This window comes from Sceloporus occidentalis, unplaced genomic scaffold (genome assembly GCF_023333645.1).
Source record: "Sceloporus occidentalis isolate IW3139 unplaced genomic scaffold, rSceOcc1.0.p SCAF_2, whole genome shotgun sequence".
NCBI lineage: Eukaryota > Metazoa > Chordata > Lepidosauria > Squamata > Phrynosomatidae > Sceloporus > Sceloporus occidentalis.
The window spans coordinates 144,993,462-145,006,698 of record NW_028316982.1 but is presented as its reverse complement, the minus strand read 5'-3'; the positions used below and the strand labels follow the sequence as shown (position 1 = coordinate 145,006,698).

Here is a 13,237-nt window from a genome sequence, read left to right as displayed (position 1 = left end):
TAAGGACAGGCTGGGATGTTGGACCATTTTAAAAATTTGATACATTTTTTCTCTATATATATAGTTTTTTTTTTAAAAATGTTTTATTCTTTTAATAACTGTTTTAATACCATAATAATTTAATTCCTTTTCAATTTACTTTTTAAAAATGTTTTTAATTTTACTGTTTTTAATGCTGTGAAGTCGCTCTGAATCCCAGTCCTGGGAAAAGAGTGGGATACAAATAATAATAATAATAATAATAATAATAATAATAATAATACCTCCCAGATGAAAGGAAGATGCCTGGTGCCTAATTCATGACACTTAATTCATAATATATATAAACATAAGATTCTGAGAGATTCTAATCTTAATTCAGATATCTGTTGGGTTCTATTGTACTGTAATATGTGAAATGGGGCTAAGCAATATTGCCAATTATGAGATCTAGAAGCCTCAAATTACTCTAGGGTTTATTCAGATGGCCTTCATATCTTCCTTGCTTTCAGGACAGAACATTAATTTCAGTGATAAGGAGCCCACTACAAAGAAAACACATTTTGGGATAAATTCAATTTTTGTCCTGCCTGGAAATGAAAGATCTTGTTAGTCGTGATTAACTTAAATCACATAGATTTCATTGGCTCTACTTTAGGTAGGACTAACACTGGGTTTATCCCTAATTCCCAGAATTTATAACTAACAGCATCTCAAGAAGCAGAATTCTCTAGCTTGGCACTAATGATATGCAAAACTTTGCTTGAGGAACAGGGGTGTAAGTGTTGAACAAGAACAAGTCATAATGATTTATTTAAAAGGAAATAATCTCTATAATAACCAAATGTCAGCTAAATATCAGTACAAACAGGAGGATCTTTCCCCCCTTCATTTCCCCCCTTGTAAATACAAAACAATAGCTGTGTGCCCAAAATGTTGTTTTAAAGATCAAACCCCAGAAAGAGAAGCTACTGTAAAAAGTTGATTTTGTTCCAGTGTTTTGGAGACTGTGTCTCTTTTTCTTGACTGATATGGTTTCTTTATTTAAAAATATATGAAGGGAAAGGAGATACTGAAAAAGCTTTTATGTGAGGCATGGAAATGGATTTGAATCACTATACCAGTTGAAGGGAAGCTTCATCACCTCTGACCCTTTTCCCATAGAGAATGTGAAGTTTGTCCCCCTCTGATGTGGGGGAGTGTGGGAATTGTGCATGCCTCTATTTGTGATTATGTCTGGACAAGGCCCAGACTGGCGTCTGGAAACAATAATGACTGATGAGCTGTTCACTGGTTACTAATAGGCTGGTAGTTGGTCCTCAGTCCTTTTAAATCCCAGAGCATAAAGGAATAGCACCCTTCTATGGTATGTAAAACTATGTAAAGGAACAGCAACTGTTGTCTAGGTATGATGCCCATATATTTATTACACTTATCAATCATCTGTAAGATTTAGTCCCTTATCTAACTGAAAAATTAACTGAAAATCAAGCAAGCTTGACTCTTGATAATTAAATCAGTGTGGAATAGAGCTAGAGCCTGTCAAAAAGGCAACCTTGAACAGCTCATTTTGTCTTACAAATAATGAACAGAAGGCAGAATGCAGTGGAAAATTCATTGCAGATGCCCCATTGAAATGAATGGAAGCTTGGCTGTGGTGCGTATGTATCTCTTGTTGTATTGTGTCCCTCACTTCTAAATTTGTGAGTCTGAGTAAACTTGTACAACTGTCTTTATGAGCTCTCTCTGTCTATTCATCTATGTTTCTAACTGATTTTTAAAATGCCTTTCCCCCCAGGTTGATGAGGTCATGCTCACTCTGAAGCAAGCTTTTAGCACTGCTGCAGCATTCCAGAATGCCAAGACTCAGGTTAAACTTTGTGAGGCTTGCCCGATGCACTCATTACACAAACTCTGTGAAAGGATTGAAGGTACTTGTGAGATTTTGCTTCCTTCAAAAATATTGTGGGTATTTCCCCCAATTCATGATGCAGAAGAACAACAGAGCATTGTCTTTCAGTAGCATCTTAAACTGTTCTACACATTCTTATACCATAAAGTCATTTTGTATGGTCTCTCATTGTTCACATGCATGATGAAAGTCTCTGTTTTGTGTACACATGGATGTAAATTCTTTTGAACATTCATAATTACCTTGTATATACCATAACTGTAGAAGGAATGCAGCTTCTTCAGCTTTTATTAGAACTATTAAAGTGTGAAATCTTGCAGTTATATGCATTTTGATTCAGTGCCTAGAAGCCCATCCTCAGTCTTTTGGAATTACAGAAGCCCTCCCCTTGGCTGTGTTTCTGTTAAGATATCTGCCAGATTCCAGAAAGAGAGGGTCTTTCTTTACCTTTAAGTGTGTATCATGTGCCTTCAAGTTGTTTCTGACTTCTGTCAATCTCTAAGGTGAACCTATCATGGGGTTTTGTTAGCAAGATTTGTTCAGAGGTGGTTTGCTAGTGCTTTTCTCTGCGGTTGAGAGAGTGTGCCTTGTCCAAAGTCACCCAGTGCCTTGTCCAAAGTCACCCGCCTCATGATGGAGGAGAGATTCGAACTCTTGTCTGAAATCAGTCTAATGCTCAGACTGCTGCACCACACTGGCTCTCAGTCACCTTTATGCAGGGTCCAACCCGTCCAGCTAGTCAAGGCATTGCCCAGAAGGACTTTTTTTAAAAAAAGCCTTCAGATAAACCAAGGAGGCAACCTCTTTTACCTTTCTGTTCCACCACATTGTGTTCAGAGGTTTGCTGCCTGCAAACATGGAGATTCCACTTGGTAGTCTTGACCATTCCTAATACCTCTTCAGGCTTTTTGCAATTGAGGTAAAGTAAACATACTGAAAGGGGAGTGGATTAGGCCCTTCCCCTCCATCTCTTTGCATGTGTAGGCCATGACAGAAGAGGAGAAACTCTACTTCCTGCATGATTAGAAGACATACATTCCTGACTGCATGGAGAGCTTCTAGATGTAGAGGAGTCTTTCACCAGGTGATCATCACACTCTATGTGGGGGGAATGACCACAGAAGAGGGCAGAGTTAGTATACTCCTCACCTCATGTACATTACAGAATACATTTTAGAACCTGAATTAGGCACTACTATCACTAATCATATTATTCAGGGCTGAAGAGTGGTGATACTTTCTCATAATATTAGATCAATATATAGTGGCCCCTTTGTATCCACGGATTCTTTATCTATGGATTCAAGCATCCACGGCTTGAAAATATTCAAAATAAGTATAAATTCCAAATAGCAAACCCTGATATTGCCATTTTATATAAGGGACACGATTTTACTATGCCCCATTGCATTTATTATGCCCTGTTGCATTTAATGGGACTTGAGCAACCACGGATTTTGGTATCCATGAAGGTCCTGGACCCAAACCCCAGTGGTTGACAAGGGGCCACTGTATTTTATAATCGTTCAATAAGTTGAGTTAACATTTTCTTAACAACATTCTAAATTAAAAATCAGTGGTTTTTTTAAGAGACACCCATGGAGGATAATTCTGATTTCTTTTTAAAAAGCCATCTGTGTCAGAAGCCCAAACAACAGATGCATTAGGGCAATGTGTTTTGCCTGAACTGGAGTGTCTCTCTGCCTGTGATGCTAATAGTGCTGCTAGTAGACAGAGCATCATTATTATTTTAATTAAATGTATTACCATATTTTGATTCATACAAATATTCTAGTGTGATGTGTAAAACAGCGTGCCACAGTCAGATAATCCGCTTCTTAGTAACAAGGAAAGCAGTAAAGGCAAGAAGAGCCCATGCTTATAGTCATTTGCAACACACAGCAGTACAGGTTGTATGAAGAAAAAGATAATGCAAAAAGCCAGTATAGTATAGAAACACAACAAGCCAGTATCCTATAAAAATTCATAAATTTCAGGGTTGCAACATTCTCTGTAGTTGTCAGTGTTTATCAAAAGAGGGCATATTTGGCTGTTGGCTCCCTCTGGTGGGCAGAGAGGCGAAGCTTGGTAAGTCTTTTTCTTCTTTCCAGTTTCACATGGAGATGATATAATAATAATAATAATAATAGTAATAATATGTATTTATTTATACCCTGCTCTTCAGCCAAAAGGCTATCATAGTGGCTTACAAATTGTTAATTAGACATTTCCCTGCCCTCAGGCTTACAATCTAAAAAAAAATCTTAAAGGAAAAACAAAACTACAGTACCACTGTTTTCTCCAGCACTTTTGGCACAGGAAGAGATTGTACAGGTATACCTCAGTTAACAGAGTAGATGTGTTCCTGAACATTCCTTCTTTAGAAAATTTGTTACCAGAGACTGAAATAACATGGAAAGAGTAGGGCTAGGTTCCTACATCACAACAAAGTGCAGTTCACATTTGAGCATTTCAAAACTAACAATATGGATATGTAATTGAAACAACTAGGTCACGTAGGCCTTGCATAATTTAAACAAACAAACACATACACACATGTAGTTTTGCAGTACCACGTAGTCTGTGGTTTTAGCTCTTTGTAGGACTTAGCACTTGGCCAGTTAAAACTGGGGATACATTATCCAAGATAGGCTGTCTTGTTGAAAAGCCAGAAAATGAGATCTTAATATATCCAATAACCATAGTAGATGCAAGTGCTCCATTTGTTGATGTTAACTGCCATCAAGTTGACTTTAACCTATTTGTCCCTATGAATGAGGGACCTCCAAGTCACTCTGTCAGCAACCACTCTGTTCAGGTCTTGCAAATTCAGGACTGTAGCTTCCTTACCTGAATCTATCCATCTGGAATTCAGTCTTCCTCTTTTCCTACTGCCTTCTACCTTACCAAGGAATATTATCTTTTCTAGTGAGTCATGTCTTCTCATGATGTGTCCAAAGTATATCAGACTCAGATTAGTCATCTTGGCTTCTAGAGAAAGTTCAAGCTTGATTTGCTGTAGAGCCCATTGATTTGTCTTTTTTAGCACTCAGTATCAGTAGAACTCTTCTCCAGCATCACATTTCAAACAAGTTGATTTTCTTCCTATCTTCCTTCACTGCCCAGCTTTCACAACCATACATAGAAATTGGAAATACAATGTCATGGACCATCCAAACTTTAGTATTAATGACAAATCTTTACACTTCAGGATTTTGTCTAGTTCTTTCATAGCTGTCCTTCCAAGTATTAGTCTTCTGCTTTCTTGACTACAGTGTCCATTCTGAGCCAAAGTATGGAAAATCTTAAATTATTTCCATGTCTTCATTGTGGTTATGTAAATCATGTGTGGTCATTACCATATATACTCAACTGTAAGTTGACTTCATGCATGTATAAGTCGAGGTCAGGTTTGGTGGCCAAAATTATGGATTTTGCCATAACCCAGAGATAGGTCAAGGGTAAAACTTGGTGGCTCCTTCAGTGTGTGTATGTGTGCATATGGCAATAGAGACTCTCATTGAGGCTTTTTGCTTCATCGTTTCAGCTTTCATTTCAGCCGGGTGCAAGATTCTTAAACAGCAATATCAATCAGTCCCCTAGGACTCTTTCTGCTTGGCTCAAGAGAGAAAGAAAATGCATGGGGAAATCTGAAAGAACTGCTATCACATTACCATAGTGACCTGTAAATAAGTGTACCTGGGATTTTGGGCGTACATTTTTAGACGAGTATGTGCAGTATTTTTGTTAATGTTCTGACAGCCAGCATAGTGTAGTGGCTTCAGTGTTGGACTCTGAAAGACCAGAGTTTTTATTTCTGCTTGGTCATGTAATGTGTGGGCAATAGTATTCGGGAAGAGTGACCTTGGCAGTAGTGATGGCCTCCACACTGATGGGCACCCCAAAATCCAAGTTGCTCTAACCACCTCTTTGTAGCTTGAAAATACTACACCATCTTATTTTATACAGGGGCCTTGTTAATGCAGAGAGAGAGGTGGTTGGAGAGAATGGCTGACCAAGTTGGCAGGGGCTTCTGAGTGTTGAAGTCCAAAATCACTGGAGGTCTAAAGTTTGTATACACTTGCCTCTATGGTTGCTTGTAGGATGTGTTTGCAATGAACAAACTGTTGACCTTGTAAAATCCAGTCAGTAGCTCTCCTGCTTTATTTCTTGATCCTAGGTCATATTTTCTTATAAACTTTTCATCTGCTTTGCTTCCTCCTTTGGCATTCCATTCGCCTATGATTAACAAAAAGTTCTGTTTTGGTGTGTGATCAGTTTCTTCTGGACTCCAGCATAAAATTTTTCAGTTTCTTCTTCTGCTTCTGCAGTTGTAGCATAAACTTGGATTATGGTTGTATTGATGGGTTTTCTCTGATTGATACAATTTGGCCAGACTTCGACTGCTTTTACCACATCTCTCCTCACTATTAATGCCACCCCATTTCTTCTTAGATTTTCATTTTCTCAGTAAAACACTGTAATTATATGATTCAAAATGTCCCATTTCTATCCACTTCAGCTTGCTCTTACAAAGTACGGCAATGTTCCATTTTTTTGTTTCACTATGTCTAGCTTTCCCTGATTCATTCTTCTCATGTTTTCCTATAGTATGTGTTGTGCAACATCAAAACTTCCCTTTCACCCCTGAGCACATCAACACATGAATGCCCTTTAAACTTGAGTCCAGTTGCACCATTAGCCACAGTGCTACTTGTAGATGTCCTCTGTTGTACTTGTTGAGTGCCATTAGATCTGGGGTTTTCATCTTCTGAAATCATCTCTTGTTTCATTTTGGATTGTCTCATCATAGGGTTTTCATGGTAAAAGACATTCAAAAAGAGTTTACTGTGCCTCCTGCGCAGTACTAACAAATTCTACCTATGATGCCACTGCCATTGTCTCTTTAGAAATCCTCTGCCAGTGTCACTCACACACACACACACACACACACACACACACACACACACACCAGTATTGCTGCTGCCCAATAGCTGTTTGACACATTTAGTCTGGTTTTGCAGCAAAAGCCTATCCGACATGAGAGACCCTGCCAAAAGGACTGCTGACATCACCATAGCTTCTTGTCTCACAGAAGCATGCAATCCTGCCTCTGCAGGAAATGTACTGACATTGGTGGGAACAAGTAAAAAACATGAGTTTGGAGCTGTAGCAGTTCTTCTAATGCCTCTTTTGCATCCTTTAGTCAGTCATGATGTGTGTGTGCTGAGCAGGTGGATGAGTTTATTTTTGCAGCAAGCAAGTTTAACTTACTTCAAATTTATGTACATCGAGAGAAAGACAGACAGTCTTGCATTATATATGAGGATTGTATTTATATTCACCCATTTGCTTGTTTAAAATGTCTTTTTATTTTACTACATGATCTATTTACGTAGAAAAAAAGATACAAACTAAAAAAGATTGCTTTATAGAGCTTGAAAGTTAAAAAAACAAACCAACAAAAAAAACCTAGAGATCTGGGTTTCTTGATGTTCTGTCATGATTTAATGGGCTATAAGCTGCCTATCCAGTGTTAAAGTCAGGTTTTATATATGGTGTTCTACAGCTCTGTGCAAAGTAGATGAAAGGATAGTTTGTCAAATGAATGTAACTTGTCTGGACAGTGCCTGCTTCTCCCCTTTTTTTAAGGGCTTTATCCACCAAGAGCTAAGCTTGTGATTCAGAGACATCTGTCATCTCTCACTGACAATGAACAAGCTGACATCTTTGAGCGTGTTCAGGTAATAAACTAAGCCTTGTTAGCATTTGCGCTTCAGGATCCAGTAACTAGTGGTGGGAGACACCAAGAATCAAAAGCACTGTATCTATCTATAGTTAGGATCCCACTCTGTTACTGCACTACCTCCAAATCTAAATAATTTGCCACACTACCATTTGCAAACGCATACTCCTGTGGCTGTTTTTAAAATGTGGTGCAATAAATTCACCTTGAGACCTCATTAAAGAAAGTGTGAATTATCTCTTGCCATATACATACCCAAACTGAACAGAGAAGATGTCAAAAAATCTTTCTTATTTCTTACTTTACAGAAAATGAAACCCATTAGTGACCAGGAAGAAAATGAGCTTGTGATACTACATTTGCGACAACTATGCGAAGCTAAACAAAAGACACATGTGCATATTGGAGAGGCACCAGTGGTAAATTTTTTGTTCTGTGTTGTGTAGTAAGACTGAAACACATATTGGACCAAAATAAGCTAAAATGCTTCAGATGGGTTTTTCTTTCCTTGTTTAATATCTTGATATTGCCATTCTAAACATGCTTAGCTAGTTGAAAGTCTCATTGAAATATGTGGAGCTGAATCTTGACATTTTACTCATTTATAAGCCTCCTTTTGTTTCACTAGTTATAAAGGCAGTTGTTTACTTAAAAACTTCAATAAAAAACAACACCGTGTCAAAAGTATAATAGCATATCAAAAAAGTAAAATTGATTCTAAGTAAAAATTGAAATGTTGTTTACTAGGACCAACTTAAAATCACAATACCATCTTAGAATATGTAAGGAGGTGCCAGTTGGGTCTCTACTGAGAACTGACCATATTGGTGGAATAACCAAGGAGAATATGGATTCTCTGAACTCTGATGTACTCTTGCTTAAAACCCCCCCAAAACTAGTTCTTACAGCTTACACAGGGAATCATGACACTGTGGTCTAGCTTGTGAAAATACTTAGTTCACAGCAGAGTTGGTACTGGCATGTGAACAGTTTCTCCAGCACTGTACCTGTAGTCAAGAGTTGATAAAATCCATGGAATGTCATTAGTTCTAATTTAGTCAATGGTAGTAGCATTTTGAGTACAACATTAAAGATGCTTGAGGACCGAAATGTCATTTGAATGTACCTGTGTAAGCATTTTGTTTTGCTTCGTTTTAAAATGTATTTGGTTAAATATAATAATAGTGTCCATGATTAATTTTCTAAAGAGTATTAATGATTATTGCATACAAACCTTGAGGATGGTTACATATAGAAAGTGTTTCAACAGTATTATAGCAAATGTAAGACTGACATTATTCTGCTAATTAACAGAGGTTAATGGTGAATATTGAGATAGTCAATTGTGTAAGGCTATCTTGTGACATTTAATTGGGACATTTAATTGCCCTGAAGTGTATCCTGTATTTAGGACAAAAGGTTAGTGTTAGGACAGAATGCAGAGAAATGGAATGGGTTCCAAGTGACATGGGGGTCAGGGAACACTGCATTTTATCACCCTATCTGCTTAACTTGTATGCTGAACATATCATACATAAAGCAGGATTAGACTCACAGGAAGGAGGCATGGAAACTGGAAGAAGAAACACCAACAGTTTAAGATATGACACCATACTTCTAGCAGAATATAGCAAAGACTTGGAATGATGACTTTAAAAAGTCAATGAAGAAAGTGCAAAGGCAGGTTTACAAATGAACATAAAGAAAACAAAAATAATGACCACAAATTATTTATATAATTTTAAAGTAGATAATGAAGACATTGAAATAGTTCAAGATTTTCCATACTTTGGCTCAGTCATTAATCAGAATATAGACTGCAGTCAAGAAATCAGAAAAGGTCCAGGACTACTGGGAAGGTATTAAATAAGGTCCTGATGTATAAAAGTATATCCTTGAATCCTAAAGTTTGGATTATCCATGCCATAATATTTCCCATTTCTTTGTATGGTTGTGAAAGCTAGTCAGTGCAGAAAGCTGACAGGGAGAAAATCAAAATACGGTGATGGAGAACAGTTCTATACATACTGTGGCTTGCTAAAAAAAACTAAATCAATAGGTCCTAGAGCAAATCAAGCCTGCATTCTCCCTAGAAAGCAAAATGACTAAAATGAGACTGCTGTACTTTGGCCATATCATGAGAAGACATAATTCACTAGGGAAAAAAAAAATAATGCTTGGTAAGGTAGGAGGCAGGAGGAAAAGAGGAAGACCACATTCCAGATGGATAGAGTCAGTCAAGGAAGCCACAGCCCTGAGTCTGCAAAACCAGAGCCAGGCTGTTAATGACAGTGTAACTTGGAGATCTCCCATTCATAGGGTCACTGTAAGTTGAAACTGACTTGATAACAGTTGACAAGAACAAATCTTGGGAGATCCTGTTAGAAGCAAATCTTAAGTTAGGGACTTACATCTCAGTTTCTCAGGTTCCAACTAGATATGTTGTGCATGAAGGAATATACCTCTGACGTGTGATATTTGAAAATTTGCTAATAGCACAAACAGGCCCCCTCCAGTCTAGAGAAAAGGCTACTCTCTCCACTCATGAATTGTCCAAATTTCTTTTACTGTGAAAAAGCCTAAGTGATGTATTAAAGCACCTCAATAATTTGATGCCATACTTTATCATTTAAAAACAGCAGCCATGTGTTTCAAAAGGTAACGTGAAAGAAATAGATCTCTTTCTCCATTTGTTCTTTATGTAGATATGGGTGACAGGGACACTAATATGTTTTGGATCCTTTCAGTTGGTTGTTGGATAACAAGACTAGGATTTATTTTAGCAGAATACTACCAACAACACAGTTCCAGAAAATGCAGCCAGTGGTGGCAGATTCAAACTTGACATTCTGAAAAACAAGGCCAAGAAATCCTTGACCAGTTCTCTTGAAAATATCTTCTCAAGGGTAAGATTGATTGCTCAGTAGCAGTTAAGTCTTTTATATATAGTTATCAATAATATTGTATTAACCTATTCTTAGTGCTTCTCTGATCAACTTGGTAGAAACTGGCCCATATTTTGGCCAGCGATTTTCTGTTCATTTTATGGGACCATCTTATGAACTTGAATTTGTAGCAAGACTGTTCAGGGATATTACACAATCTGTTGGTTTTGGTTTCTGTCTGCTTCAGGTTCACTTTTCCTCATTTCTACATTAGTTTGTGAGATTTTGTAAAGCCCACATGAAGATCTGTATCCATTTTTGTGTACAATTTCTCCTTATACACATATTTTTGTGAGTCTTCCCCATAATATAATGCATTTCTGTACATTTTTCCAGTAATACATATACATGTTTATAACCATGTTCTGATTTGGGAATTTTATTGCAAAGTTCGGGGGGGGGGGGATGCAAATACTGAAGGACATCTGTTTTGGTTTGCACATTGCAAATTCAATGCAAACATAATAAATGTCTTCCTCTCCCTTTCCTCCAGAATGGGGGCCTGGTAAGACCCATGGTCATAGAAGAGATCTCAGTTTGGCCCTGACCTCATCATGACTGGTACCTAAAACATAGATTCCAGTATTCCTGCATTATTAAGATTCCCCAGAATCTTATAGTATAGTATATGCTCATAGACATATTTTAATTTATTTTATCTAAAATAAATTAAATAAGAAAATGCTAAGGCTCCCCACACTTGTGTTTCTTCATATTGATGTAGCTTCACTGCAACTTGAATAAGCCAAAACACTGTTCTGTATCTGACGGGGGGAGAGAGGAGGGATGGAAGAAAAAAAAATTGGTTTTTAGTTAACTGAATAAATATAACCTGTATTCAACCCAAGAGCAACATATGCCTCTTGTTTTCAAAGCATGCCAGACTCAATTTTTTGGTAGCTTAAAAATGTAATATGAACAGTAAGCACATTTTCTTTTAACATTGAAAGGAAACCTTGATGCTTCCCTGAAGCAAAACTCTGAGCCTATTAAAATACTTCCATTTGTTTCTCTTGTTGTTTCTTGTCTGCTGATAAATAGTAGTTTCGCTTTCAAGAATTCTGTTCAACGGTGCTTTAGTACATAGAGTACAAATGTTCAGATACCTTGAAAGAAACGAAAATCTTGTTGGTTTATGATAATCATGTCTAAGCCTGTATTTCTCTGATGGAACATTTTCTGCGATGAAAATATAATAAAATGGACATCCAAGTGTTGAGGAAAGAAAGGTAATTATGGATGGATGGTTAGTTGCTCCCAATGGAGCATGGTGGCTCCTGTGTCAATAGGATGATAAATTTATTCTGGAGCTATCCAAGGTTCTGGCTATATTTGGAGGTAGGTTGGTATACTAGTTTGAGCACTGGACTGCAACTCTGGAAACCAGAATTCAAAATCCTGCTTTGCCACAAAACCTTCTGGGTAACCTTGGGTAAGTCACACTCTCGCAGACTCAGAGGAAGACAAAGGCAAACTTCCTCTGAATAAATCTTGTCAAGAAAACCTCATATCAGGTTTGCCTTAGGGTTACCGTTAGTTGGAAAGGTTCAACATCTTGGATTAAAGTTCAGACTAAAATTCAGAGCAGATTGTGAATTATCCTTCAGCAAACAGAAGTGCCTTTTTGACCCACCAGGGGCTCTCATTTGCCAAAGAGAGAAGCTTCTTTCTGTTTTCCCTTTGCAGCCTCCCATCCTATTCCAAGCCATACTGTTCTGGAAGGTTTCACAACCTTCTAGAGCAGATTTGCAGAAGCGTAGTAGGGTATAGGTACAGCATTTCCTTCCATTTTTGCTAGCTGATTTTGGGAACCAAGACTATTACCTTTATTGACACATGAATACAGCAAACATGTTGAAGAGAAGAGATGCAAGTTGTGCAGTATTGCAGTTTTCAAGCCAGGTGTCATTTCATGGCTAATCTGTTTTAAATGTAATTTTTAAAAATGCCATAGTTGACCAGTTCCTTGCTCATGGAAGCGGCATAGGCTTCGACACTCAGCTCTATATGGATTTTTAACCTTGAAAGCCCTTCACAACATTTCAGGCACTGTGAGTCACTCACGCTTTAAAAAATAGTGCTAATTTTCCCAAGGAACCACACGATAGGAAAGCACCTGATTCAGACAGATATACAGAGGGGTAATATGTTTTAGTAGACCTATAGTTTGCAGACTGCCAGTGATCCAGTCCCAGTTTTAGTCCTTTTGTGGATTCTATTTTGATATCCCTCCTTTTATGACTCAGAGCATATTTATTGTATGTTAAGTATGTGGAGAGATCTTGCAGCACCTTAGAGATTAAGTGAAAGAAAGAAGTTGGCAGCATGAGCTTTCGTAGACTTCATTCTACTTCATCTGAGGAAGTAGATTGAAGTCTACAAAAGCTCATGCTGCCAACTTCTTCATTTCATTTAATCTCAAAGGTGCTACAACATCTCTCCACATACTGATTCTACAGACTAACACGGCTGTATCTTTGAATTCTGCTATGTTAAATTAGAGAAATGGAAAATGGGGTGTAATAGAGTGGCTTTTATATTCTGTAGGGAGCTAACAGAATGCGTGGCCGTCTGGGGAGCATGGACAGTTTTGAAAGATGCAACAACCTCACTTCTGACAAAGTAGGTGACATGTTTTTAAGGAAAAAATGGGAT

The 13,237-nt window shown here is 37.7% G+C and overlaps 1 protein-coding gene across 5 annotated transcripts in view; it reads left to right on the top strand.

Moving 5' to 3' along the window:
- LOC149319102 (TBC1 domain family member 4-like) overlaps nt 1-13,237 on the top strand; it is a 117,422-nt gene that overhangs the window by 65,520 nt on the left and 38,665 nt on the right. For 3 of the 5 annotated variants that reach the window (XM_089511118.1, XM_089511115.1, XM_089511113.1), the window contains exons 5-9: nt 1,778-1,910; nt 7,544-7,635; nt 7,946-8,056; nt 10,421-10,543; nt 13,130-13,204. In XM_089511118.1, coding sequence (XP_089367244.1) covers nt 1,778-1,910; nt 7,544-7,635; nt 7,946-8,056; nt 10,421-10,543; nt 13,130-13,204 — 534 coding nt within the window. The remainder of the gene's footprint in view (nt 1-1,777; nt 1,911-7,543; nt 7,636-7,945; nt 8,057-10,420; nt 10,544-13,129; nt 13,205-13,237) is intronic. The other 2 variants (XM_089511117.1, XM_089511114.1) reach the window with 1 other exon arrangement.